We start from the raw sequence: 26,976 nt of genomic DNA on the forward strand, positions 1-26,976 counted from the left end.
CCGATCGTAAACTTTACAAAAAGGTGCGTTTCAAAACATTGTTTGACCATAATCAGGGTTTCTGGGGAAGAATAAAGAGGACCATGATCCTAAACATGTTTAAATTAGTCAATTGGTGCATGCTTCCGGGGAGATGAAAATCCGCGGGCAAATACAGTACGTCACATGGTCCTAACAGGGAGTTTAATACCTCCATGGCCGGGATTACCTTTCAACTCCATGGTTCAAGTAATAAGCAATGTATATAATTTGCATGTGTGATTATTACTATCACTATATTAACTACTCCTCTGATAATCATCATAATGAATATTAACGGATTAAAAATGAGTTATAATCTATATCGCAGAGCCAGAAGCTTCAGTAGCATAATACTAGTCTACAAATGTAGACCCACATCTGCAGTGTGTGCCACAGCTGATTCAAGGAGTCTGCATAGCAGACTGGCTCGCTTCGCTCGCCCTTTCAGGCTGGTTTGCTTTGCAAACCAGTAGCAGATCCCACCTCATGAGCCATTCAGAGTCTGCATAGCAGACTAGCATAATACCATAATTTATGTCTTATTGTACATGTATGATTGTCTGATTTTTGGGGGTCTTATACCTCGGTCACATTTGCTCTACAGCTGCCGTACGGTGAGTCGAAAAAAACACTGTTTTATTCGTTTTTATTCAAACCACCTATATGTTGCTGGTACAAAAAAAAATGTTTAAACGGCTGTTTTTGAATTGCTGTACGGCTGCCGTAGAGCAAATGTGACCGAGGTATTACTATTGTGCTCACCATGGTGGAGATTCTACATGGCTGTAAAGTAGCTCCATGCAAATACTTGAAGATCAAAAATTGTTTGAAGTACAAGTAAAAATAATAATCCACCACATTATAACAACACTAGGAGAAAAAGGGTGTGCCCGATTTTACATTGCTTTCCTGCTAACAAAAATTATGATGCAAAGCCAGCTGCAGTTCGCGATTTCGCCTCTCGGAATAAACAGCACTTCCAGAACCAGGTTTGCAATTGATGTTCTGAAACATTTTAAAATGCTGATTCTGTCTCCGCAATGGAAGCATAAACACTCCTTAAATTACTCAGTCTTTTAAGATTCTAGCCTGATAAGTCATCAAAGTGAGATTAATTTCAAGATTAATTTTCACACAATCATACCCCCATCAGCTCAATAAGGGGGAATTCTCACCTCACAAACGCTGACCAAGTTGAGTACTAGTATACAGCACATGCTTTTGAGCACCTTGTGTAATAATATACCATGATGCTCAAGGGTCTGGCTAACATTATTTTCATCGAAGGCACATCAATAGAATGGTACTATCAATGTTCTCAAGTGTAATAGCGAGAGCATATCACCAGATCCCAATTCATCCAGATGATGTTCAGAAAACTGCAATCACCACCCCTTTTGGACTTTTATCATTTTGTGCGCATGCCTTTTGGCTTGAAAAATGCAGCACAAACTTTCCAACGCTTCATCGACCGAGTCATCCGAGACATGCCACTTGTCTATGCCTACGTAGATGACGTATTATTTGCCAGTGAAACACCACTTTTTTTCAATGTTTCACAGAATATGATGTCATCATTAATGTAGCAAAGTCACAATTCGGGTCGACTGCCTCGATTTCCTTGGTCATAAACATCAGAACAGAAGGAATTTCGCCACTTGATGAGAAAGTCAAATCTGTGAGGAAATATCCACGTATCACATCCATCTGTCAGCTCAGAATATTTCTGGGGGCAGTCAATTTCTACCGCCGTTTCTTACCACATGGGGCAGGCACACTCCTGACAGCCCCTGACGGATTTGTTAAAAAAGCAGCCCAAACATTCCAGGAAGCCTCTTCCATGGAATGAGGAATGTGAGGCTTCTTTTTGTCGGACTAAGAGTGACCTCGCCGAGGCTACCTTGCTGGTTCACCCCTCTACCGATCGGCCTACATGTCCTATGGTGGATGCATCTAACACAGCTGTCGGTGCCGTATTACAGCAGTTAGACCAGGATGATTGGAAACCTATTGCATTCTTCTCACAGAAACTAAAGCCTGCAGAAAGCAGGTATACATGTAGCACACTCAGCAGTGAATTATTGGCCATGTACCTATCTGTGAGGCATTTCAGACATTTGCTGGAAGGACGTGATTTCACAATTTTACACGAATCACAAACCCCTTGTGACAGCACTACAAGCCAAACCAGACAGATATTCACCACGTGAAGTTCGACATCTTGATTACCTCTCACAATTTACCACTGATATACGACATATCTCTGGAAAAGACAATGTAGTCGCAGATGCATTTTCACGCATGGAAGTGTCAGCCTTGCACTCATCACAATCCATTGATCTTCTTTGAATCGTTAGTGACCAGAAATGCGACAAAGAACTTGCGTCATTACTGGATGACACCTCAAGCTTGATTTTAGAAAAGGTCTTGCTACCTGCAGGTGATGGATACATCTGGTGTGATGTCACTCCATGCCCTTTTGTGCCAAAAAGCACAGGAGTGCAGTTTTCGGGGCACTCCACAACTTATCTCACCCTGGAATTAGGTCCACACAGAAGTTGATAACTTCAAGGTTTTTTTGCCTGGCATTAACCTTGACATTCGTGAATGGGCCCGCAATTGTATTCAATGTCAACGTGCTAAGGTACATAGGCATATTAAAGCTCCCTTGGGAACCTTCTCACTTAGCACAATTCAATGATATCCATATAGATCTTGTTGGACCATTGCCAATTTCAGATAATTATACCTATTTGCTAACATGTGTGGACAGGTACACCAGGTTGCCAGAGGCTATCGCCATTCGCGACCAAACTGCTGAGACAGTGGCAGTCACCTGCCTTAATTGAACATTGGATCGCATGTTTTGGGACACCAAGTACAATCATGCATGACCGAGGTAGACAGTTTGAATCAACTCTCTTTTCAACATTATCTATAAAGCTTTTTGGATCAATTTAATTTGCACAACTGCCTACCATCCTCAAGCAAACGGTTGGTAGAGAGTTTTCACAGAACTCTGAAGTCAGCCCTTAAAGCTCAACAAAACACAGAGAGATAGAGTGAGAAGTGGCCCATCATCCTCTTAGGAATTGGCGCCACAGTGAAAGCTGATCTCAACTGCACACCTGCCGAATTGGCCTATGGAACTACACTTAGATTGCCAGGACAGTTAGTTGTACCACAGTCAAACAACAACATCGACCCAAGCCAATATGTCGATAGACTAAAGACAGCATATGAGTGACATATCACTCACTAGTCCTCGTAAGCAACAAATTTCATCTCGCATCCCTAAGCAACTGGATTCATGTACGCATGTGTTTGTACGAGTAGATTCTGTGAGGATACAACTTCAACCCCCTTATATAGGAACTTATATTGATACGACATACAAACAATTATTTTGTTGTTCTCATTAACAATAAGCGAGAAACAGTTACTTAGTATCGACTGTTTGAAAGTCGGTTTTTGTCTCACCTGCATAGCAGAGTGAGACTATAGGCGCCGCTTTTCCGACGGCGGCGGCGGCGTCAACATCAAATCTTAACCTGAGGTTAAGTTTTTGAAATGACATCATAACTTAGAAAGTATATGGACCTAGTTCATGAAACTTGGTCATAAGCTTAATCAAGTATTACTGAACATCCTATTTGAGTTTCATGTCACATGACCAAGGTCAAAGGTCATTTAGGGTCAATGAACTTAGACCATGTTGGAGGAAACAACATCAAAATCTTAACCTGAGGTTAAGTTTTTGAAATGACGTCATAACTTAGAAAGTATATGGACCTAGTTCATGAAACTTGGACATAAGGTTAATCAAGTATCACTGAACATCCTGCATGAGTTTTATGTCACATGACCAAGGTCAAAGGTCATTTAGGGTCAATGAACTTTGGCCGAATTGGGGGTATCTGTTGAATTCCCATCATAACTTTGAAAGTTTATGGATCTGATTCATGAAATTTGGACATAATAGTAATCAAGCATCACTGAACATTTTGTGCAAGTTTCAGGTCTCATGATTAAGGTCAAAGGTCATTTAGGGTCAATGAACTTTGGCCGAATTGGGGGTATCTGTTGAATTACCATCATAACTTTGAAAGTTTATGGATCTGATTCATGAAACTTGGACATTAGAGTAATCAAGTATCACTGAACATCCTGTGCGCATTTCAGGTCACATGACCAAGGTCAAAGGTCAATGAACATTGGCCGAATTGGGTGTATCTGTTGAATTACCATCATAACTTTGAAAGTTTATGGATCTGATTCATGAAACTTGGACATGAGAGTAATCAAGTATCACTGAACATCCTGTGCGAGTTTCAGGTCACATGATCAAGGTCAAAGGTCATGTAAGGTCAATGAACTTTGGCCATGTTGGGGTTTTTTGTTGAATAACCATCATATCTCTGTAAGTTTATTGGTCTAGTTCATAAAAAGTGGACATGATAGTAACCATGTATCACTGAACATCTTGTGCGAGTTAGAGTAGTTTTCAAAGTCAGCACTGCTGCTATATTGAACTGCGTGATGCAGGTGAGACGGCCAGAGGCATTCCACTTGTCTTGAGGAGGAATCTACTCCAAACACTGTGCATACACCCCCTAATGTGGCTAAAGATATTGATGAATGTACTGAAAATGAACAAACACAAACATGTCCAGTGTCAACGCCAACTAAGACGGTAAGAACTTCACGTTCTGGACGAGTTCATTGACCATGCAACGCTTTCAAGAGTACATTGTTCCTGAAGGATGAACCATTTGTTTTGTTTTTGACATGATCATGTCTCCGTGCTTCTTTTTTCTTCAGAAAGTCCTTTAACTCTGAAGTTCATCAAACTTTTAGTGAACTGTCAAGCTTTTCTTCCAACTTCCAACTCCATTGCCATGCAATCTACTGGCTCACCTGTTTTTCCTCATCTCATCTTATACCAAAGTTTTTTACCTGACTGCTAAGAAAGCAGGAATGCCTGTGAGCAAGCAACCAGGGGACCAACAGCTTATGGTCCTCTCCGATGAACCTGGTAATGAGGATAAATGCCTTACCAAAGGGCACTAGCGCACCACTTGGGAATCGAAACCGGGTCACCGGAATCCGAATCCCCCACTCTACCGACTGAGCTATCATGCCTTATGCCTTAGGAATGAAAGGTTGAATGTTTGGGAGCAATTAAGCACCAGTGTTTCCGTTATTCTTCTGCAAACTGTAAACAAGTTCATGATACATTAGCCATTAATCTTATTGTGTTTCTGACCACAGTCTTTCTGGCACCATCACCTACCTCTTGTGGTGTTCAAGTATTGATGTAGGACCTGCATTGCTTCACGTAGTAGTATCATATTCAGATATTGCATATCTACTCTCAAAATATATTTTGTCCGAAAATTGCGCTAACTTGGTGGTTTACTGTTCACCATGTGTAATATGATGAACGGAAAGGAAATGCAGGCTGAAAATTGAAATGGAAACACGAGAAAGAATTAAAAGAGGAAATTAGAAGTATTCTTTTCTTGAAAGTGGGTGAAGTCCTGAAAAGGACCGTAATGAGCTGAATATGGCTTGAGTAGCAAAGGTTGAGAAAACTATGACAATTTGAATTTCAACATATTTTCTTACTCTTATTTAATATGGTAACTATTCTGAAAATCATTTCCCAAAAAGAAAATATAAGAAAACATACTATTTTAACTAAAATTGCACTGTGATTTCCGAAACACCTCTTTATTTCACTGCCAAACTATTTCAGATTGGGTTCAAACTTCAAAAGCTACATACATACAAACTTGATTAATCTTGAAAGAAATTGTATTTCCTGTGCATCAACCTCTAAATTATGTTCACATTTACATACGAAAATAGGACATTATCCTGAATACTGGAGGTCAAACTCCAAAACTGGTAACAGTTGTGGGCTTTCTCTGTACTTTGTGATTTATTGCTGCCTCTGTAGAAAATCTGAATAGGAATTGTTTGCCACAATGCAGTCACAGGTCCATTCATAGAGTGCACATTTTGCCATTAAAATTGCTACACAGATAGTGGTGCATAGCTTATAGGACCCCTTACAGTTGTTCAGATTGTGCTATTAAAAAGCATGAAACTTTGCACACATGATCAAAATGATATCCTCATCATTTTCCTTACTGAGGATCACATGTTAACACTTTGTAGCACATCTAGTCTTTCATGAAAGCTCTTGTCAGTGATTTTCACTAATAATTTGCTTTGAGCCAGTCAGATGCAAGGATGTACTTACCCATGAATGACTGGAATATACTCATGTCTTAATTAATGACTGGAGTTCCCTTAGGGCCTTTTCACACATGAATCTTGAATCATCATTGTAATGATGATTGCAATTCGTCTTTAGAATTGTCAGACCTTTTACATGCTCACTCGTAAACTGTGATTTGAATTTGAATTCCTGAGTGAAGGCAGTATGTGTCCTTGGTGACTTGTCAAGCAAAGCACTGCATTGCAGATCCAAACTACGATGAGTGCATGACAATTGTATCGACAATAGACCTTGGAAGGTCACTTAAGCTCCGCCCCAAAAGATGTTTTGGAGGCCAAGCCTTTCACTTGCAAAATTTGTACCATAATTTGAGTGAAACTTGGATGCAAATACCCCTGTTCCATCCAGAGCGTAAACTTAACCAATGTGATATTTTGGAAGGCCAATCTTCGAGGGCCAATTTCATAAAGAGTTACAACTGTTGTAACTTTGTCATTATGGTATCTACCATGGCAACAGGGCTTAGCAGCCAATCAAAACAATGTTACCATGGTAGTTGCAATAATGGCAAAGTTACAACAGTTGAAACTATTTATGAAACAGGCCCCAGAAGTTAAAACACTCTTCTGGCAGGAGAAGAGTTGATTCAGGACTGACCTAACACCAGATAGGAAAAGTAAAAAAGTTTTTGAGTGGCCTATGTCTTGAATCTTAGTAATGTGAACAACTTGCTTTAGATATACATGTATGTAGATTTTGTCTGGCCAAACAGAATGTTAGGCAAGTCAAAGAGCTGGAGGGTAAAGCAATAGAGTCTATCTGACCGATGAGCTTTGGCCTCAATGGAACAACCTTGTTTCATGAAGTTATTTTCATTGACCAAGTCTCTCTTAGCCAGTCAGATGCAAGACTTCAGTCAGTAGCTTAAATGTATCTTCATGTAGTAATTTCCTGATCTGTTTTTTTTTCTTTTGCAGTTATTGCAAAGTGCCCCATTTGCAAAGATGACATCCGAAGTCGTGATGATATCGTTGAAGACACATGGACTGTTCCTGCAGTAACGGCTCAAAGCAATGCTGGAGGGGAGATGCTCTGTACAAACTGTGATGATAATGTCCCTGCATCACACTTCTGTGTAGATTGCCAAGGTGGCCTATGTGAGCCATGTGTTGGGGTAAGCACTCTCTGAAAGTATCTCCTTAGAAAAGCAAAATGTTTGCAAAATCATATATATTCCTTAAACTAGAAAATGTCTATCTTTAGATTTGGTAAAGGGCCGGTTATGTGAACTACACCCAAATATTGAACATTACAATATCCTGTTCCTGCAGGCCTACCCTGTCTGTATAATTAGCTGCTGTACTTGTATTTTGGATTTTTTGCTAACACTTGGCCTTGGTATCATCTTTGTAGCTCCATCGGAAGGTGAGGATCTTGAAAGACCACATCATCCAGCCAAGGTCAGAGGAGAACATGGCCCCTCGCGAGAATCCTCGCATCCAGCCTCCCTTCTGTAACATTCATCCAAAAGAAAGACTTCAGCTCTACTGTGAAAAGTGCTTCCGTCTAACATGTCGAGATTGCCAACTGGTTTCCCATAAAGAACACCCGTGAGTATCCCTACAATGTCACATGGAAGCAAATGGTCTTTGAAGATTTGCATGATGGTACAGATAATGGATAGTAGGAAAGAGAAAAGTAATGTTGCATTACTTAAAATATGTAATGAACATATTGTTTTAGTACTTCAATAATAGTGAGCTAATTCTTAGTGATTTTTATGCAATCTTTTTGTAGTTGAATAGAATTGAAATGCATTAGAAATTGAAGCCTCTAGCCTCTATTTCCCTTAATTTCATCAGGTACCAGTTTCTGACCGAAGCAGCAGCTGGTCAACGGCTGAAGCTGAGACGTGTCATCCAGGAATTACAGGAGAAGCGTAAGAATGCCAAAATGTGGAAGAGTACTATACAGATCATCTTCAAGAAGATGAAAGACCAGGAAGCAGCCGTACTAGGAAGGATAGATGATGTCTTCACAAGGTGGGTAATATCAAGTTTGGTGTTGACAGATAATGTTCGTATCAGACTGATTTGAAACTAGCCACAGCGCTGAAAATAAAATGAAGCTGGTCCTTGGCCTGGCATAGACAAGTCAGTCTGTGATTTCAATTTTGGTGTTGACAGAGGATTTTAACAACAGCCACAAAACCAGACTGGAAGAGATACTGGTGGTTAGATGAACTTCACTAGATGTAAGCTCTTTCTTTAAAGATATTTAAGTTGGTTTGAAGTTAGGTGTTGACAGTTGATATTGGTGTCAGGTTGATTTTGACACCAGCCATGAAAAGGTGTTGGTGCTTGAATTGACCTCAATAAATCAGTCTGTGATTTCAAGTTCTGAGTTGACAGCTGGTGCTAGTGTCAGCTGATGTTAACACCAGCCACAAAACCAAACTTGAGAAGATATCAGTGGTTAGATCGACTTCACTAGATATTCATTAAAAATATTTGATGATTTTAATTCAGCATTGAAGGTTATGTTGGTGCATCTGGTGCTCATACTGACCTGTGATTTGTAATGCAACACAGCATTGGTCAGACCACGCTGATTAGACATACATTAATCAGGCATGAGATTTCTCTGCGGATCGGCGGATTTCCGCGGATTTTGAAATTCTAAAAAAAAAAAAAATGAAAAAGCTAAAAAGCAGTGTTAGTACCGTACGTGTGCATTGTCTATGCAGCTGGTAACCCAGGGAGCCCAGGGGCTTACCGTGTATTTGACCATTCTCACGGGACTAGCGTGATTTATGGTCGAAATATTTCTCCAAATGAATTGTGAAAATAAAAATTATGCACTTACCACGATTAGGCCAAGTAAAATATGAAAGTAGTTGATCGTCCTCGCGCGCATCAATTTTGGCCGCCGCATGAAATTTTTTGCTATTTACTATTTTCTAAAAAAAAAAAAAAATTGTGTTGTTTCTCGTCCGCGTCCTCTTCCTTTTTTCGCTTTTTTCGATTTCAGCATCAATTTTCTTGATATTAACTATTTTTATGGCTGCTGAATAGCGAAAAAAATTCACAAGATTACTCTGGGATCTCTCTCGCAACTTCAAAAACAGTTGCAAAGTCCAATATCGCCGTAATTGCAAGAAAGAAAAAAAAATCTGATTTGGTTTATTATTGGAATTTTGAAGATACCATCATAAATTAGGGAGGAAATCAAGTTTGCAAACTCGGATAAGATCACGGATTTCTTCATTTTTAGTGCATTTTCGGGGACCCCGCTTTCTGAATCTGAATTAATCCGTCTCGTGTTTTGGAAATATGGTGCAGATAAATCAATTTTAATGACATAATATGTATTTCAGCGTGTTTTTTGGTGAGTGATAGCGCCTGTACTTAGATGTGTGTTACGGTGATTGTGTGCTTGTGACTCTGTTGGGTGAACTGCATGTGTGCTAGGATGGTGTGATTGACTGTGCTGGCGTAACATGTGAATTTGTGAAATGCATTAAATTTTCTGGCGAGTTTTCTGTCAGCAGGCAATGCATCGAATATTCAATGAGGGATTTTATATTCAATATTAATTTTAAAAATGAATTAAAAGCTCCCTGGGTTATGCAGCTGGCAGCTTTCTGCGTGCACGTGTGTATACATTTGTTTACATTGAATGCAAGTGATACGGACGTACAGGGTTTTCGAGTTGGATTATCGTGGATTTTACAAGAATTTGTAGGGTGTGTGGTGTAATTTCTTCAACTACAAATTGAAGACTGTTGAGAAGAATGACCCTCGTGTTAGTGATATTGACAAGGATGTCTCCAACAAGTTCAAATGGCAGTGGTTGGACCATGAAGTTGAGCTTGCAAAGTCAGCTACGGTGACTATATTTATCTACAAAATAACCTCTTCAAAACAGTAAAATTTGATTGTAGAATGCATCAAAATGGGGTTTTGCATACCTTAAATTCCAAAATTTTCCCACACCCTCCCCCAGGGGGCCATGAAGTTCCTCTTTTTTTTTCAAATTTCTCTGTCTCATGCCTGATTAATCAACAACATTATGTGTTGACTATCCTATGCCCATTGGCACTTACACATGGCTTTTAGATGGACTTACATCTTTGTGAAATACTCCCTTGTCATTGTTGTACAATAGTAGAATAGATGTAGTATATTAAAAATCAAATCATAAATTGGTCTGCATTGGTATCTACCCAATTGTCCAGTCAATTAGGTTACAAAAAAGTCACATGTGTTTCAATATTACGGCTCTAGGACAAGCCAGTGAATACAATTAAAAAAGAATCTAATGTCTTGAGTGATACATTATTTTGCCTAATGTGTTGAGATATTATATTTTGGAAGGGTGATCTCCGACTAAACGGTAATGTTATTTGTCTTTTTATTTCAGGATCAGAACTGTTCTTGATAACCAAGCAACGGCCTTGAAGAATAAGATTCAGAATGATACAGAATTGAAATGCAGAGCATTGAAACAACAGCTTGTAGAGGTGGGTACGGTAGATTCAGCTTTGAGTCAATGCCATCGGGTCATCCATGGCATCATTACAAGTGATAATGATGTCGCAGCCTTGCAGCAGAATCGGCTGGTTAGGAATCGGGTAGACCTTGTGCTACGGACCCTACTGACCCGACAGCCTGTGACAGAACTGGCGCTTCAGTTCAAACCAACAAACATTCCAAGTATGGACGCCTTCAAGAGAATTGGATCTATAGAGGGCATGGAAACCAAAGTGGTCCTCGGATCGCAGAACCAACAGCAGATGAGACAGAACCAAGGGTTCCCTCATAACATGCAACAAGGCATGGCAATGAACAGAGCTGCGTTGGCGCAACAGCAAGCGCAACAGCAGGCACAGCAGCAGGCTCAAATGCAGCAGCAAATGCAGCAACAAGCTATAAATCATTCGCAGTTTGGAGCAAGGCCGATGGGGGTCAACCGAACAACGGTCCGTGCCCCTCTTGTACATGTCCCACGCACACATCAAGCTCAGCAACCACAAACAGTGAGACCAGTCATGCAGACCAATATCTTGCCAGTGTTGACCAACCAGCAAAACAACCAGCTTCCGCATGGGCTTCCCACCGCCCTCCAGCCTGTCATTAACACAGGCCCTCCGAACGTAACCGTCAGCAGTGCGATGACATTTGGAGACCTCACCACGGCTCAAATGATGCTGTTTAATAAATCAAAACAAATGAACTCTCAACAGGGTGTTCCTTCCAGATCACCTCAACTATCCACCACATCACCCTCTTCTGTCAGCCCGGGAGTTGCCACGTCTGTACGGAGTACCAACTCTGCTTCCCCATCATCCGTGATCGCACCTGCTGACGACAATTCAGGTCCGAGGATTGTCAGCGTCAAGAGTGAAAGGAGATTGTCAAAGAGTGATTCCGAACGACCCAGCTGCCGCTTCCAGAATGGTCTCCAGGATAACCAACCTTCTTCATCAGGTCTTGAGATGCAGGGAAGTGATAAAACAAGGTAATTACATACTTTCTGTTGTGAGCACTGGTAGATTACAGTATGTTGTTACATTGGAGACTTAGCCCTTATTTATGCAGTCTTCAGTCTATGAAAGATGTGTGATAGCAAAATCATTCAATCTCCAACCAGGTAACTTTGCCATCATGGTAATTACCTTTGAAGTCTTGATTTTGTTTTCTCAGCCCTGTTGCGATGGTTAGTTTCAATAATGGCAAAGTTGTCAAATCTGTGAGTTCATTAAGGCATTATTCATGAAGAATGTCATCCAGGAAAAAGTTATGGCTATACTAGTCATCAATTCTGTATATGTGAATGTATTGATCCAAATACTACTTCACAGGGGCTGTTTTTGACATTCCTTGGGCTGAATGACTCTCAGCCCTCAAGTACCTTTGTATATTATTGTCACAAATCTAATAAAGTTCTTATTATTGAGCAGCAGAGAAGTACTATCAATATGCTTCTAAGTGCTGTGCAACCTTTGTTTTTATTATTGATTAAATATGATATGTTGTTCAAATCCAGTCCCGCACTTGATGTCCATTCTGGTGGAGAGACTAGTACACCTGATCAGCAGACGGGCAAGACCCCACCACTCTCCTCATCCAAAAGTCCTGCAGCAGCGGAAGACGTCCTTGGCATTGACCTCCCCGTCCCGATGAACGCTGCAGACATCATTGGAGACATCATGGATGAGGTAGCTAACATAGAGGCAATGGAGAGAGAACAGTCTGCAGACAAGTCAGATACTGCTGCTTCCAAGGAGAATGCAATGGAGGAAGCATCTGGATCAGGAGCCGAGGGCAGTGGAGATAACCCAGGATCCGTTGCTGATACTGCAGTAATCGTTGTAGAAGCTCCTGGAGATGCAGGATCCGTAGTAACCAAAGCTCCAGGAAGTGAAGATGGTGACAGAGAAAAGGAGAGGCAAAGTGGAATACAAACTTTTCTAAATGAGATGGTGAGTAATATCATTTATTTTGAAATGTATTGTCTCTGAATCGGGACATGCCACTTTGTCGGCAAAGGACTCATCTTTCCTTATGCTTTTTTATACATGTATTTAACATTTATTTAGTATAAAATGCACCTTTTTGGTTAAAAAATGGCCCATTCTCTATATTTTTTCCTTCTTTTGATGAATATCAGCGTTGTATCTTGAGACTTAATCAACCTGATAACCATTATGGATTTAGAGGAAAGAATATGAATTTCTTACAATTCGGAGCTATTGTTTTAGATATGATCTTCCTATTTTTCTGGATAACTTTACTTCACAATATTTTTTTTTTCATATTTTTCTTTTTACACTATACATAGGACAGTGGTCTGCTATTACTCATCATAAATTGAGACTTGAAGTTCTTTATATAGCCCAAGTCAGAAACATAAAATGAAATCTTAAGACCATGTTTCGCATTTCACAACCAAAAGGAATTTTTTTTCGCACTTTTCTCATTTCAAATTACAATTTACATTGAACATAAATTTAATTAAATTTTAACAGGCTTTTGTATGTGTATTTTGTTCACAGCTTAAGATACAAAACTTTATTATTCAACTTTATATTTTCTCATATTTCTTATCTTATTAGGATGACATCATGCATGAAGCGACAAAAGAAAGCATAGTAGCTTTCTGGAAAGGTGATGTCAGTTGGGAGGAGGTGAGTATAAGATTGAATGTAATTTATTGTCATGTAAAAATATACCAACTTTGTTTTTGGCATAGTATAGCATCACCTTTATAGCAATTGTATTATTAATGCTATGCCGTAATAGAATAATGTGAAGAAAAAATTAATTTGAATACACAATTACGCACAAATTGTAATTGTTTAGCCCTGTTAGCCCATTAAAAATTGGGAAGTAGGTTATCTTATACCACTCAAACTTTCAAAAGAAAATGTTTTATTAACTCATATCTTGGATGATTTCCCTCAAAGATATTTTCAGTGATTCCTCCAATCTGATATGTATCAAGGCATGTAAAATTATTGGCCTAAATCTATCATGTGACCTGTCATTAATTTTAGCAAAACAGGAAAATTTACTATTGAGTACCGAAGTGTGATGTCATGATGTCATGACAACAAACCGGCTGGTTCTATACTGAGTCGCAGCTGCACAATCGTCTGTACTTATTTGTATTTGCAAACATGGGGCCGTTTTATAAAGCTGTTTGTAAGTTAATAAATTGGCGATGGTTTAGCGCGTAAGGAAGGTTCACCAGTCATTCTTAAAGTCACTCATAATGGCCCCCTGGTTTACATGTATTTTGTTTAGAACCAGGCCGCCATGACACCATAGCAACTGACGTCATCGCTTTTGTACTCTATTGACTGGTACTGATGTCTAATTCTATTTACCAGTCTTGGTTTTAACATGAGGATGGTTTGTCAAATAACAAATCCACATCACTGTCTTATAAAACAAATAATGCACATGTTTTGAGATGAAGATGGTTTATCAAATAAGGATCCACATCACTATCTTATAAAACAAATAATGCACATGTTTTGAGATGAGGATGGTTTATCAAATAAGTATCCACATCACCATCTTATAAAACAAATAATACACAGGTTTTGAAGTGAGGATGGTTTATCAAATAGCAAGATTCACATCACTGTCTTACAAAACACATCACCAAATACCCTTGACTATACCCTGTGCATGTTAGATCTGTTTCAAATGTACCTCGTGCTTGTAATTCTTACTAAGGCCTCAACTGATATATATTCTTTGTATACCAGCAATAACCTAATGATAAGAAGCTGAATCAGGACCCTTGAATGACTTTTTTAAGTTAAGAAAAATAAATTTCCTTTATATTTTGTCACTATCACAGCGTGATGACCATGGTAAGCCCAAGAGACAGGTTGTTGTCGGGAGTCTGTTCAGAATGACAAGTAAGAGATACAGTCGAGAAGGATGGCCCAGTAAACTACACATCAAAATGATGAATTCTGGAATGCTGGTATGTGTTCATCTCCTTTCATTAGCATCTTGTGACGTTCATTCCCATGATTAAAATCATGTTTCTAGGGGGTTTGAGTAATTTACAAATATAAAGTTTGTATATCCAACCTTGTATATATAGGACCAGTTGAAATTTAGTTCATTCAAATTTTTTGTGGAATCACCCATTTCTATATGTCTCACTTGAGCGAAGTTCGACAGAGACCTAGTAATCTCTTTTCCTTTTGGTTTGTTGGTCTGTTCGAAAATGCGTCATGTGGGAGTTGCTTTTTATACGCCCGTCGTCGACGGGACGTATTATGGTATCACGCTCTGTGTCTGTCAGTCTGTCCGTTAACTTTTCCTTGTAAACGTGATAACTTCAGTTTGACTTAGCCTAGGCTCATATAATTGATTTGAGATCAAAAAGTCAAAGGTCACACTGACATGTTTTATCTTACCCTTCTGTATACCTTGTAAACACAATAACTTCAGTTTAACTGAAACTACCTCATTAAATGTCATGTACTCTGTCTTTAAGGAATTCAAGTAGAGGCCAAACTTTGCAGATGAATTCTCTACAGTTCTTGTGCATCATTTAAAAGAGCAGTAGTCAATGCTATATCATCAGCATAATCTAAATCAGTCAAATATTTTTGTTAGTCCCTATCTGTAGAGGTAGATTTGATGCCTATTCATTTTGCTCGTACAGAATCCAGTGAATATCTTAGAATGTAATCTACCACAATTACAAATAGATATGGTGCCAAAGTGTCACCCTGAAGAATTCCAGAATTTGTCACAAACTGTTTAGTAGGTCCATCTACACTTTGAACAAAGGAGAGTGGATCTGTATACATTATATTGATTGCTTGTATTACCTCACTTTGGATACCATAATTTGAGAGAATTTTGATAATATTACAATGGTTAACAATATCGAATGCCATTGAGAAATCAAGGAAGATTATAGTACATTGTACCTTAGATATTACTATTGAGTGTATATGGGAGGAAGTGGATCTTAATTTTCTGAAATCATTTTGGTTGTTCCTTAACATTGGGTCAACACATGGAATCTTAATATGCAATATTATTTTTTGCTATAGAAGTGTACAAGGAGTTTGTCTATTGCTTAGATAGTCAAATAGCTTGTGTGCTAAACAAGTCGAAAAAAACAGCCGTTTTAACATTTTTGTACCAGCTACATATAGATGGTTTGTATAAAAAATGAATAAAACGGCCGTGTTCGACTCGCCGTATGGCTGCCGTAGTTCAAATGTTACCGAGTTATTAGTAATCACTACACTTGCTCCTGTTGTTTTATTTACAATTAGTCTCTAAAGTGGTTTAATTTTCATTTCTTTAACTAGTTATTTTGCTTTTTTGTCACATAAAAATTTGATTCTCTAGAAAGTTTGTCTAACCAAGTGGTGTTAGGGCAAGTAGATGTAAGATGAATTGGGTATAGCCTTACTGGAAATAGCCTAAATGGTTTGGCAATAAGACATAATGATATGTTAACTGGTTGTAGACAAACTGGGATTAGACTATGTTGGATGAGACCAAATGAAAAGTAGGTCATGGTGGTATTGAGGACCAAAGTGTGATGTCATCAATTTTCACTTTTTACATATCAGCATGATAGAAAAACACCCACAACCCAAATTTGATGAGAATCGGTCCGTGGGGGCCCAAGATATGACCTCATGAATACATAATTAGCCTCATTGAAGTTAATGTATCATTGACCTGGTTCATAAAATTTAGAATAGGGCCAATAATTGACTGACTTCAATGGGACTAATTATGTATTCATGAGATCAAATCTAAGGCTCCCATGGACCGATTCTCATCAAATTTGGGTTGTGGGGGGTTTTTCATCCTGCAGTACGAAAATGTATAAAAAATGCTGAGGTGCTAAAAGAAAGCTTTTTTGTGATGTCATCACTTTGGTACTCTATAGACTGAATGTTAATGTACTGTTAATAGCATCATTTGATCAAATGCATGATAGAAGTTTTGTTTCAATCATTTCTATTTCTTTTAGAAACCTCTGATTGAACTCATGAGAGATCATCAACTCTTCTTCCTTAAATGTGATCCAGAATGTAAAGAACTATACCGAAAATTGGTTGCTATCTTCAAGAACAAAGATGTGGTAGGTACACACTTAATACTGACATCAGTGTATAGTTGAGAACTACTGCCTTAAGTTATTAAAGTGATGCAATATTATTTGCTTAAAAAATATTATAGAAATTATTATAGCATTAATAACTTTGTAACATCTGAAAATCAATGAATTGAATTGAACTTGTTTTATTGAATATTAATTCTCAAATATAAAAAAATCAGTAAACTCTGTAGCAAGTCATATTGAGATTAAAAATTATTTTGACAAACAAGTAATGAAGTATCGTATGGTCCAATTAAATTCCATTCATATGCAGTCAGATAAAATGTATTTTAACAAACAAGTACCGTATGGTCCAACTGAATTCCATTCATGAGCAGTGAGATAAAATGTATTTTGACAAACAAGTAATGAAGTATCGTATGGTCCGACTGAATTCCATTCATGAGCAGTCTGATAAACTGTATTTTGACAAACAAGTACTGGTAATGAAGTATCTTATGATCCAACTGAATTCCATTCATGAGCAGTGAGATAAAATGTATTTTGACAAACAAGTAATGAAGTACATGTACCGTATGGTTCAACTGAATTCCATTCATGAGTAGTTAAAAAGGGGAATTCCACCCACCAAACCAATAGTTTGGATAAAATGAGAAAATATCAAAGAAACATAATGCTGAAAATTTAATTAAAATCAGATATGAAATTTCAATTTCAAACTTTCACTTATTTTCATAAAACAGTCATATGCACAAGAATGATATGCAAATGCTAGGCAATCATAATGTCACAGCGTCACATTTTCTTTTGTTTTTATTTCATCTATAGAATATTTCAATCTTTGCTCATTATCACTTGAAACAAAGTTTGATTCCTCCTTTAACATATGGCATTGTATTATGTATTATTGTTTGTTAGATTATGTTTATTTCCTACCAAAATGTACAATCTGTGTGAGGGCCTGTCGGGCATGAACTCACATTTCAGTTGGTAATAATTTGTTGTGGATGCTATACATGTAATTTTATGGAAGTTCTGAGACCGTGCTACTCTTTTGCCCTACTCATGTTTTGGAAATGTTTATGTGTTTAACATTCTGACCTGTCTCTTCCACAGTTTGGTGCTATTAGGTTGTATTCCAAGCCAGAAATCATTCTTTTACTCTTCTACTCTCACAAACATCAAAAGTTCTACATCGTATGTCCCCAACAGAGGGAGCAATTCTCTATCGGCTTCGTCAAAACCATGAACAAGTATTTCAAGGTGCAGCCCAAAACAGTGATAAGTTTTATATTTTTGATGATGATGATTATGATGGTGGTGATGATGATGATGATGATGATGAAGAGGATGATGATGGTGGTGGTGGTGATGATGATGATGATGATGAAGATGATGATGATGGTCGTGGTGGTGGTGGTGGTGATGATGATGATGAAGAGGATGATGATGGTGGTGGTGGTGGTGGTGATGATGATGATGGTCGTGGTGGTGGTGATGATGATGATGAAGATGATGATGATGATGGTGGTGGTGGTGGTGATGATGATGATGAAGAGGATGATGATGATTATGATGGTGGTGGTGGTGATGATGATGATGATGAAGAGGATGATGATGATGATGGTGGTGGTGATCATGATGAAGATGATGATGATGATGGTGATGATGATGGTGATGATGATGATGATGATGATGGTGATGGTGATTATGGTGATGGTGTTGGTGATGATGATGATGGTATGATGGTAGTGATTTGTATAGTTGTTATTAATACAACAATCTTCTGTTGTACTGACTTGGTTTAAATATGAGTTCTACTATGTACATGTATATTGACAATATTTATTTTGTCTGTAAACAGTTTATTTGATTTTAGTGGGGATCTTTCCATTTCATTTGAGAATTCATTCTCTTTGACAGAGAGAGAAACCAAACCAAGATTCTTCCACTGCAAGTACAACAGATGTTGACCCAGTCACAGGCGAAACAGCGCCCTCGTCTGGAGAGAAACGACCAAACGACGAGGTAGCCCAGGGTACTAGCGAGCCGGAGGCAGAGAAGGATGCCGAGGAGAGCATGGAACCTATACCGTCATGGAAACAAGGTTATAAGTTACGTAACGGTATGCAGTGCTCACGATCCGATGACCCCAACGATGATTGGTGTGCTGTATGTAATAATGGTGGTAATTTGATCTGCTGCGATCGTTGTCCACGTGTATACCATCCTGACTGCCATGTTCCAGTGATAAATGAAGTTCCAGAGTGAGTAACAGACAAGTTTTATTCATTATAACCTATTCTTGTTTGCAGTATTTCATCCCTTTTTCAAATAAAAATACTGCAGGTTCTACATGTACAATAAATACTTTTTTTCTCAAAATCATCTGATATACATGTATATTTGAGAAAGTTGTAAATACTCTTTTTACATCCATATCCTTTTTTCCACCCCTCAAAATACTTTCATTAGGTTGACTTCCCTGTCTTTTCATTCTAAATTTTGTATTTCATATTTTCGCCTTTATCTTGAGCCCACTTCAGTGTAACCCACCGATATTGTAACATTTATACATGTCTCATTCAGGGGTCATTTCTGCAGGCCCTCTTATAGCCAACATAGATATTTGCCAATATTTTATACTTCCATAACATTTTTCAATAGTAAGCTTATACACTCACTGAATTAAGATTAATGTATACTTACATTAAGTACATTACAAGATACATTAATCTTAATACTTAAGATTAATGTATCTTGCTATACTAGATTTCACTCAAAGAAACTCCTTTATCTTTTAAGTTATCGAATGATTATGCATCTGAAATCTAAAAAAAATATGTACAGTCCGACCTCTCTTTTCCGGAAAAGTTGGGACCAGCACCAATCCGGATAAGGGATTTATCCGGATCTGGGAGACCCAATATTAAATACTTGCAGCTGCGCTGCCGGCTGCCTCCCCAGGCCACCGGCGGTAGCTACACTGCACTATTGTAGTGGGCGTACGGTAAAGACAATATTCACAGAGTCAGTGCAAATTATAGGCAGTTTTTTTTATTGAAATGAAATCGATCGATGGCCAAAACTCTTGGATAATTTACCTGCTAAAATGACTGAGGTATACATCGAGCATACTGCGAAAGAAAGTGAATGACTCGATGAAACCAAGTTTTAAAATTAGATCATTGCGACGGGTATCGCAGCTTCGCAGTGTCAGCCATTGTTCCACTGACTGTAGGCTCAAACATGATAGATAGCGCTGTCTGTATTGAGGCCTAAAGTTAGCTAGCAAGACATGTGATGTTTTTCCCGCGAATCAAAAAGAGAAACATGATGAAATGTTTGCGCTGCACCCTGATTTACTGGAAATTATAACTCCTAAAGTTCTTTTGGTGATTTGGGTGAGATATTTTCATGAAAAATATGTTTGGTGTAGGGTGACTATGTTGGAAATATATGTAATCAGAGTGGGTTTATGTATAGGATTGAGTTTAGATTGAAACCTCATTTCCTCACGTACCTGTACTAGATTTAAAAAAAAAATATCGGCAAGTGTGCGTCCGGATAATAGAGAGATCCGGATAAGGGGAGGCCGGATAAGAGAGGTCGGACTGTATATTCAAAATGTGGATTTAATGCTATATATATACAGAAAAATCTCTTTTACTTGCATATTGATTTTACAGCTTTATTAGTTTTGTTAATAAGTTACTCATTGCAGAATTGATTGGTGTTTTCTTGGTGATTCACTATCTTTTATGTCTTGTTAATCTCTTATTTTCTTGTTTTCATCTTTTTGTGTTTCCAACAGGGGTCCTTTCAACTGTACTTTGTGTTTTGATGTCGTAGCAGATGAGGACGAGGAAAGCAATGATGAAAACGCTGAAAAGTTAGAAGGATTTACAGCGAGAGAATACAAGGTATGTTTATTATCTCATATTGTATGCTCTCCACCCAGGTGAAATTGCTTGGATATTGGGTGTGTTTATGCTTCCTTTGTGAAGGTAGAACAAGTCTTTTGAAACACTCATTGTAATTTACAGTGAATACAAGTCTACTTGATCTATTATAACAGGTAATCTAAGGGCCTTTTCACTCAAGAATCTTAAATTTGCATTAGACTAATATGAAAAGAATGTTATTCAGATAACAATTACAGTCACCTAATAGTGCATTCAGTATTCAGTAAATGGCAATTGGACCAGTCAATAAACAGGTTATAGACAAAATAAGATTAGACCTTGTGAGATGAGACCAAACAGGAAGATGATTTGGGTGTAGACCAAGTGGCAATTTACCCAATACATTACTGGATGGAATTTTAAATGACATTTGAAACAAATGTTTGTGCATTTTACCCTTTGTTTATAAAGATATATCTGTCCATGTTGCCTTGCAGTTATGTCAAAGGTTACTGATTGAGATGTACTGTCTGGAGGACTCCCAACCATTTTTAGAACCTGTTGGACCAGAGGTAAGACCAGGACCTGTTTATCATTTAGAATTGTTCAACTTCATTCAGGATTAAATTATCCTTCAGCTAAGGCTGTAATGATAATTGCAAATATATAGATCAGACAGGAATCACCTGAGATTGTTAAGCTAATCGGTTGCTTAATTTCTACAATAATCATTACTACAACAACAGAGTAACACTTGAAGAATAATTTTCACTGACTGTTCTAGCCATTCAGATGGCAGGATTTCAGTAGCTTATAACAGTTGTCAGTCAAAATCATTGACTATTTTTTTCATGAAATGCTCCCCTGTGCTTCAGTTGACAAGTCTTTTGACTTTAAACCACAAGATCTGGGATTTGAATCCCACTACAACAGTGCCGTCCTTTGGCAAGGCATTTATCCACATTTACCACTCTCCACCCAGGTCCACAAAGCACAAAGTTTGACTATTAATCGTTGATTTTAAAGAACAATTGTCATTGAATCCTAGGCAGTCTATTGAGCAAAATGCATATGGGCTATTCCACGGTTACGTTACATTTGGAGACACCTTGACTCATACTTGGAGCTGTAACTCCATTATTATTGATAGGAACTAAACATCTCCTTATCACAACAAAGTACACAGTCTGACTATCCTTTGTATAAAAACAAAACTTTGGAAATTCTATTATGCTCCTGGCAAATCTTTAGAATGTGTCGGTTACTCACGTTACATGATTTGGACCAACCTGTGGAATTGCCCACCTGGGCCCCGTAAATGAAATGGCCAATCAAGATCAACCTTTCATATATGCAAGGTTGATCTTGATTGGCCATTTCATTTACGGGGCCCAGGTGTACTTAATGAATGCTTGATCAGGGTAGACATGCTTAAGCCAGGGAAACAATGTATTAAACACCATGTAATTGTTTATTGCTTATCTTCTCCCTTATGTTAGGTACTTGGATACCATGAACTGATTGCAATACCAATGGATTTATCAACCATAAAGAACAAACTCAGTCTAACTTCAGATGATAAATACACCTCACCAAGACAGATGGTTGAAGACCTTCGTGTCATGTTCACCAATTGTTATCAGTATAATGGGGTAAGTACAGGATGTTATAAATCATAGTTTGGATGAATCATCCTTTTTACATTCGTGATGGAGATTTACAGGACAATTTACTGTAATACTGTTTTCATTAGCCAAATTGATAAAAACAACTAAATATAAAATTAGGTTAAAAAACAATTTCTAAAAGATGGCATCTTTGTTATGATTACATTATAATGATTGCTTTGTTAACCCTGTGTGTTAAAAGGGAGACTGCAAAGGGAGTATAGAATATACATACATTATGTTCTTGCAAACCTTTAACCAGTTAACTAGCTAGAGATTGATTTGTTGCAACCAAACTGTCATACATTATCTTTTTGTTAAGAAGAAGAATTGGTTTCAGCATTTTGTGAATCAATCCCCCTCCCCCTCATAGAGAGACCTCAACTATTTTATAAATGAATATATGTACAGTTAAACCTGTATTCATTTCCATCCATTGAAGACAAGAAAAGTGATAGGCACCTTTCATTAATTTTTCAATGGGGGATTCTGTTTAATTGAAACCAAACACCTAGTCTTGGACAGATTGTCCCTCTGTACCATGTGATCAATAACACAGGATTGACTGTCGGATTGATTTAGTTATTGATGAAATGATTTCATTCTCTCTTTCTCTCTTATTCCTTCAGGAGACGTCAGATTTGGGCAAGATAGCCCAGCATCTACAGCGGTACGCTTCCCGCTTCATGAAGCGATACCTGTCAGACTACATGGACTCCAACTTTGTACCCAACAACCAGGATCGGCCGACCAAGCGAAGAAAACAGGAACATCCCACTCCAGTATTTCATATCAGATAAATGCTTCCAACAAGGTTGTAATGATGTCATCAAGCACCTTGTATCTACCCAGCAGAGTCTTCAAAGCACTAGTCGTGACCCTGGCTGTAGTCCAGTCGTTCATTTGAAGAATGAGTATCCCTGCCAAGTACCAATCTGCCTAAGCATTTGCCAAACCTGGGTGTAGTGCAGGAGAATTGTGGATGATGTCTGCCTCACGATGGTGTTGGACGTTGGTCCTGCTGATGACGTAAGGGTTACCTTATAGGAATGATGTTAGGCAATGAAAAGAGGATTGCGAGTCTGCGGACATCTGGAGCTAATTCTTTGCTCCAGGAATTCCCTTTCCCATTAGATTAGTAAAGGACTGTTTCCTGTAGTAGGTTGAGATGTGGATTCATCAGTTGTGCATTCCTGTGGGTTGTGAGTCGTTGGAAGCATGAAATATATCAATGTAGACTGTAAAGTGTGGTGGTGTTGACTAGGCTAGGCTACTGAAGACAAATGGATCAAAGCTAATAAGCTGATCATGTAAGAACCCACACGTATCTTCTTTAGCTTGTTAAAGAATGGACAGTATCTGGACTCCTGCTGTTTGCCCATTAGGATCAACAAGGACCATCTAATAATCATGGAGGGAGCATGGGATAGTCTGTATGGTTAATACCTCAGATGGCTGGTAATAATATATATTACTTTTAATGTGCCAGATCCACTCTGTAGAGTTCCCAAGGTGTAGTAGGTTTCACGGTACACCATGTATCTTTCTTGGGCAAGTGTTGGTCCTGAAAAGGACCACCCAATCTTGACATTTGGACAAGTGTGTTCTTGTCGTCTTCAGAAGAATGAGCAAAGTTTGTAAAAGCAAGGCACGAGGCAATCTGAGCCAACAGGTTCTGTATTGACAAGGGGTTAATCTCAAACTGTCAAGGAGGACGGTGAAGGAGCATGGGTTGTTCTCTGTGGATGACTGATCAGATCAAGCCACACCTAGTAGGTCCTGAGGCAGTGCTTTCCCTGGACTGTCTGTGTTATGCTGCATAGGCAAGGAAGCATCTCCTTCAAAGGAGGTATTATCACATCCATCCTGTCAGCTACCCTGATGGGGTATCTCCTGCCAAACTAGAAAAGCCATTGACTATAGTAATGTTATTCTGTATTATTCTGCTTTTATCAGGTGGTTTTACAGATTACACAGTCATCGGATATTGGTTTGCCACATGAATTGTGCTTCATATGCTTCTGGGCAGATGTTTCACAATGCTTCAAAAAAAAAGAGTTACAAAAAAGAGTTGCCTGTGAAACATATTGGACACAAATACACGTAAAATACTGCAAAGTCCCTAGTAACTCTACCAAGAATTGAAAACACATTTTTGCTTCTTGTATCTTAGAAACTTGGTTACTTGTCTGTATTAAGTCTAGCAATGTCATTGCAACAGTGAGTTAAAAAAAACCTTCTAATTGTACTTTACATCCTAATGTTTAGAGCGTTGCTTGTAAGATGAGAAACCCAGCAAAGAGTGCAAGAGAACTTTTTAACACTGAATTTGATATTTTGTTCTATTTGTATGCTGATAGGGCATGTGTTACTGGTTCACTGACATGTAACATTAAAGCATGATATTTAATTCTGGCATGTTTCAAGCTGTTGTTTAAAATCATGGGTTTACTAGCGATAAAAGGACACAATTTTATAAAATAAAAAGTTTTATACATGTATATCACTCTTATAGAATTTCTTATAACTGAGTATCATAACAGACATTATTTTCACCAAATAAGTTTTGGAAAAGAATTCTGTTAAATTATGACACATACAGTATAATGGAAGGCTTTTACATTGTGGGGGCTTTCAATAATTTCATCGTAGACATATCACATGTAGGGCTTACCATATTCAAATCATGTACACCTTTTCTTAATCAACACAGCAAAAATAGAATAGAAACTTCCTATGCCAACATGGTATTTTCCCACTATTTATGTTCATTTAAAACCACATTTTGTACTGAAACCTATAGCAATATAAGGGAACTATTTTGTGAGTTATGGGCATGAATGGCATATTGTCTCGGTATCTTTTTGTCTAGGGCTTATAAGTCTGTGGTATTGCTTGAAAGAACAGTTTACAGAGCATTATAGAAAGGAATTGTGAGGGTAATTGGTAGATGACTGTAGTTAATACTGATGTAACTTGTGTATATTTTGTTGGTGCTGTTTTAACTTGTATATTTCTAAATTTCCATGCGTATGCAGTCAAACAACCTTCTTATTGAAATGATCTTAACAAAATGTTTAGATCATGCCGGGCATTTGAATATAAGTGAGATGTATTTAATGTGTTGTAAATATTTATCTTGCTGCAAGGATGGTATGAGTGACTTTTCTAGGAGGTTTACTAATGACTTGTTTAATTGTTATGTTTGTGGCATATGATTATACTCAGATAGATAGATACAGAACCAGGAATATATATTTTTCAATTAAAGAGAGAAGTTTAATTGTCATGGTCCAGTGGCTAAGTATCAAGACTTTGAACTACAAGGTGCCAGGTTCAAATCCCTGCCACGGTGTTAATGTCTTTTGACAAGAAACTAATCTTCATTTGCCACATGTGAGGTAATTGGTAGCTGGCATGAATTAAATCCTTGAAATATTTGTGCACTTTAGAAGGCTGCCAGGGCCATAATATCCAAGACCCTTTGGACATTTATAGAGATTTTAGGTTTGTAAAGTGATATGCACTATACAAGAACCAGACGACTATTATTATTATACAAGTTAGTTTGTGGCTGGCTATGATGTTATGCAGTTATTCAGAATCCCATCTCCTTCATAAGACGTACAGAATTATAAAGATATTAATGTTATTTTTCAATGAGAAATTGCCAATTGTGTTTTATACAAAATAATGATCATATCCAATTGCACTTTGTGTTGCTAATTTGAAGACTTTTTGCTGATTTCTAATCCATCACCTCCACCGATCTACATAACTTCTCTTTAATTGGTTTTTAATTTTTTAAAGGAATTCTTGGCTCATAAATTTCCAACGTCACCTATAATGTATGGTTCAGGCCTGTTTAATATTTTATTTTGGATATTTGTATAGATTTAATTTCTCTCCCTTTTTTTGAAGAAGAAAGTATTTTTGCAATTGTAATACAACTGAAATAGGAATATGTTATTATTTATGTTTTTGTGACATTTGGCCTGTCAAATTTGTATTATTGTCACTGGGCTACAAACTCTGGTCCATTTAAACTAACAAAGGTAGATTTGAATCTGTTGTATGAAACCATGTTTAATGCAGATTAGATGGACTTTTATCAAAGGATGTGTCAAGCTAATGCCACTTGGCAATTATAGTTGCATTCATGAATTCAGAAATAATCTGCATTATCTTTGACTAGTGCATCAAGGAAACTGCAGTTTATTGTCCTTGCTAAGTCAGTCAGAGCAGTGTCTGCGAAACAAAGACCTTTTGACCACAGAATAAGGTGCATTATTTGAGAATCCCGTTTATGAATTTATTATTATGATTATTCATTTGGCATATTTTAGCTAACAAATGAATACCGGGTAAATGACGTTTACATACACGGACAAATAAATGAAATGAAATCACCTGTGCCTGGGAAATGAAAAGCAAAATGAATCACTATGACCCGCAGGTCTCTCCTCCCGATATAACTGATTGGGGGGACTGTAGGTGGACCACTACACCGGGG

The 26,976-nt window shown here is 38.0% G+C and overlaps 1 protein-coding gene across 1 annotated transcript in view; it reads left to right on the top strand.

The window, feature by feature from the left end:
* Positions 1-24,912, top strand: part of LOC121420943 (transcription intermediary factor 1-alpha-like) — a 35,639-nt gene extending 10,727 nt beyond the window's left edge. Inside the window, exons 2-15 of the mRNA XM_041615497.1 lie at positions 7,246-7,442; positions 7,682-7,878; positions 8,131-8,310; positions 10,691-11,788; positions 12,317-12,752; positions 13,386-13,457; positions 14,642-14,770; positions 16,802-16,912; positions 18,008-18,154; positions 18,815-19,158; positions 20,706-20,814; positions 21,294-21,368; positions 22,296-22,448; positions 23,093-24,912. Coding sequence (XP_041471431.1) covers positions 7,246-7,442; positions 7,682-7,878; positions 8,131-8,310; positions 10,691-11,788; positions 12,317-12,752; positions 13,386-13,457; positions 14,642-14,770; positions 16,802-16,912; positions 18,008-18,154; positions 18,815-19,158; positions 20,706-20,814; positions 21,294-21,368; positions 22,296-22,448; positions 23,093-23,263 — 3,419 coding nt within the window. The 3' untranslated portion in view covers positions 23,264-24,912. The remainder of the gene's footprint in view (positions 1-7,245; positions 7,443-7,681; positions 7,879-8,130; positions 8,311-10,690; positions 11,789-12,316; positions 12,753-13,385; positions 13,458-14,641; positions 14,771-16,801; positions 16,913-18,007; positions 18,155-18,814; positions 19,159-20,705; positions 20,815-21,293; positions 21,369-22,295; positions 22,449-23,092) is intronic.
* Positions 24,913-26,976: the final 2,064 nt, after the last annotated feature.

The sequence above is a fragment of the Lytechinus variegatus genome, chromosome 9 (genome assembly GCF_018143015.1).
Source record: "Lytechinus variegatus isolate NC3 chromosome 9, Lvar_3.0, whole genome shotgun sequence".
Taxonomy (NCBI): Eukaryota; Metazoa; Echinodermata; class Echinoidea; order Temnopleuroida; family Toxopneustidae; genus Lytechinus; species Lytechinus variegatus.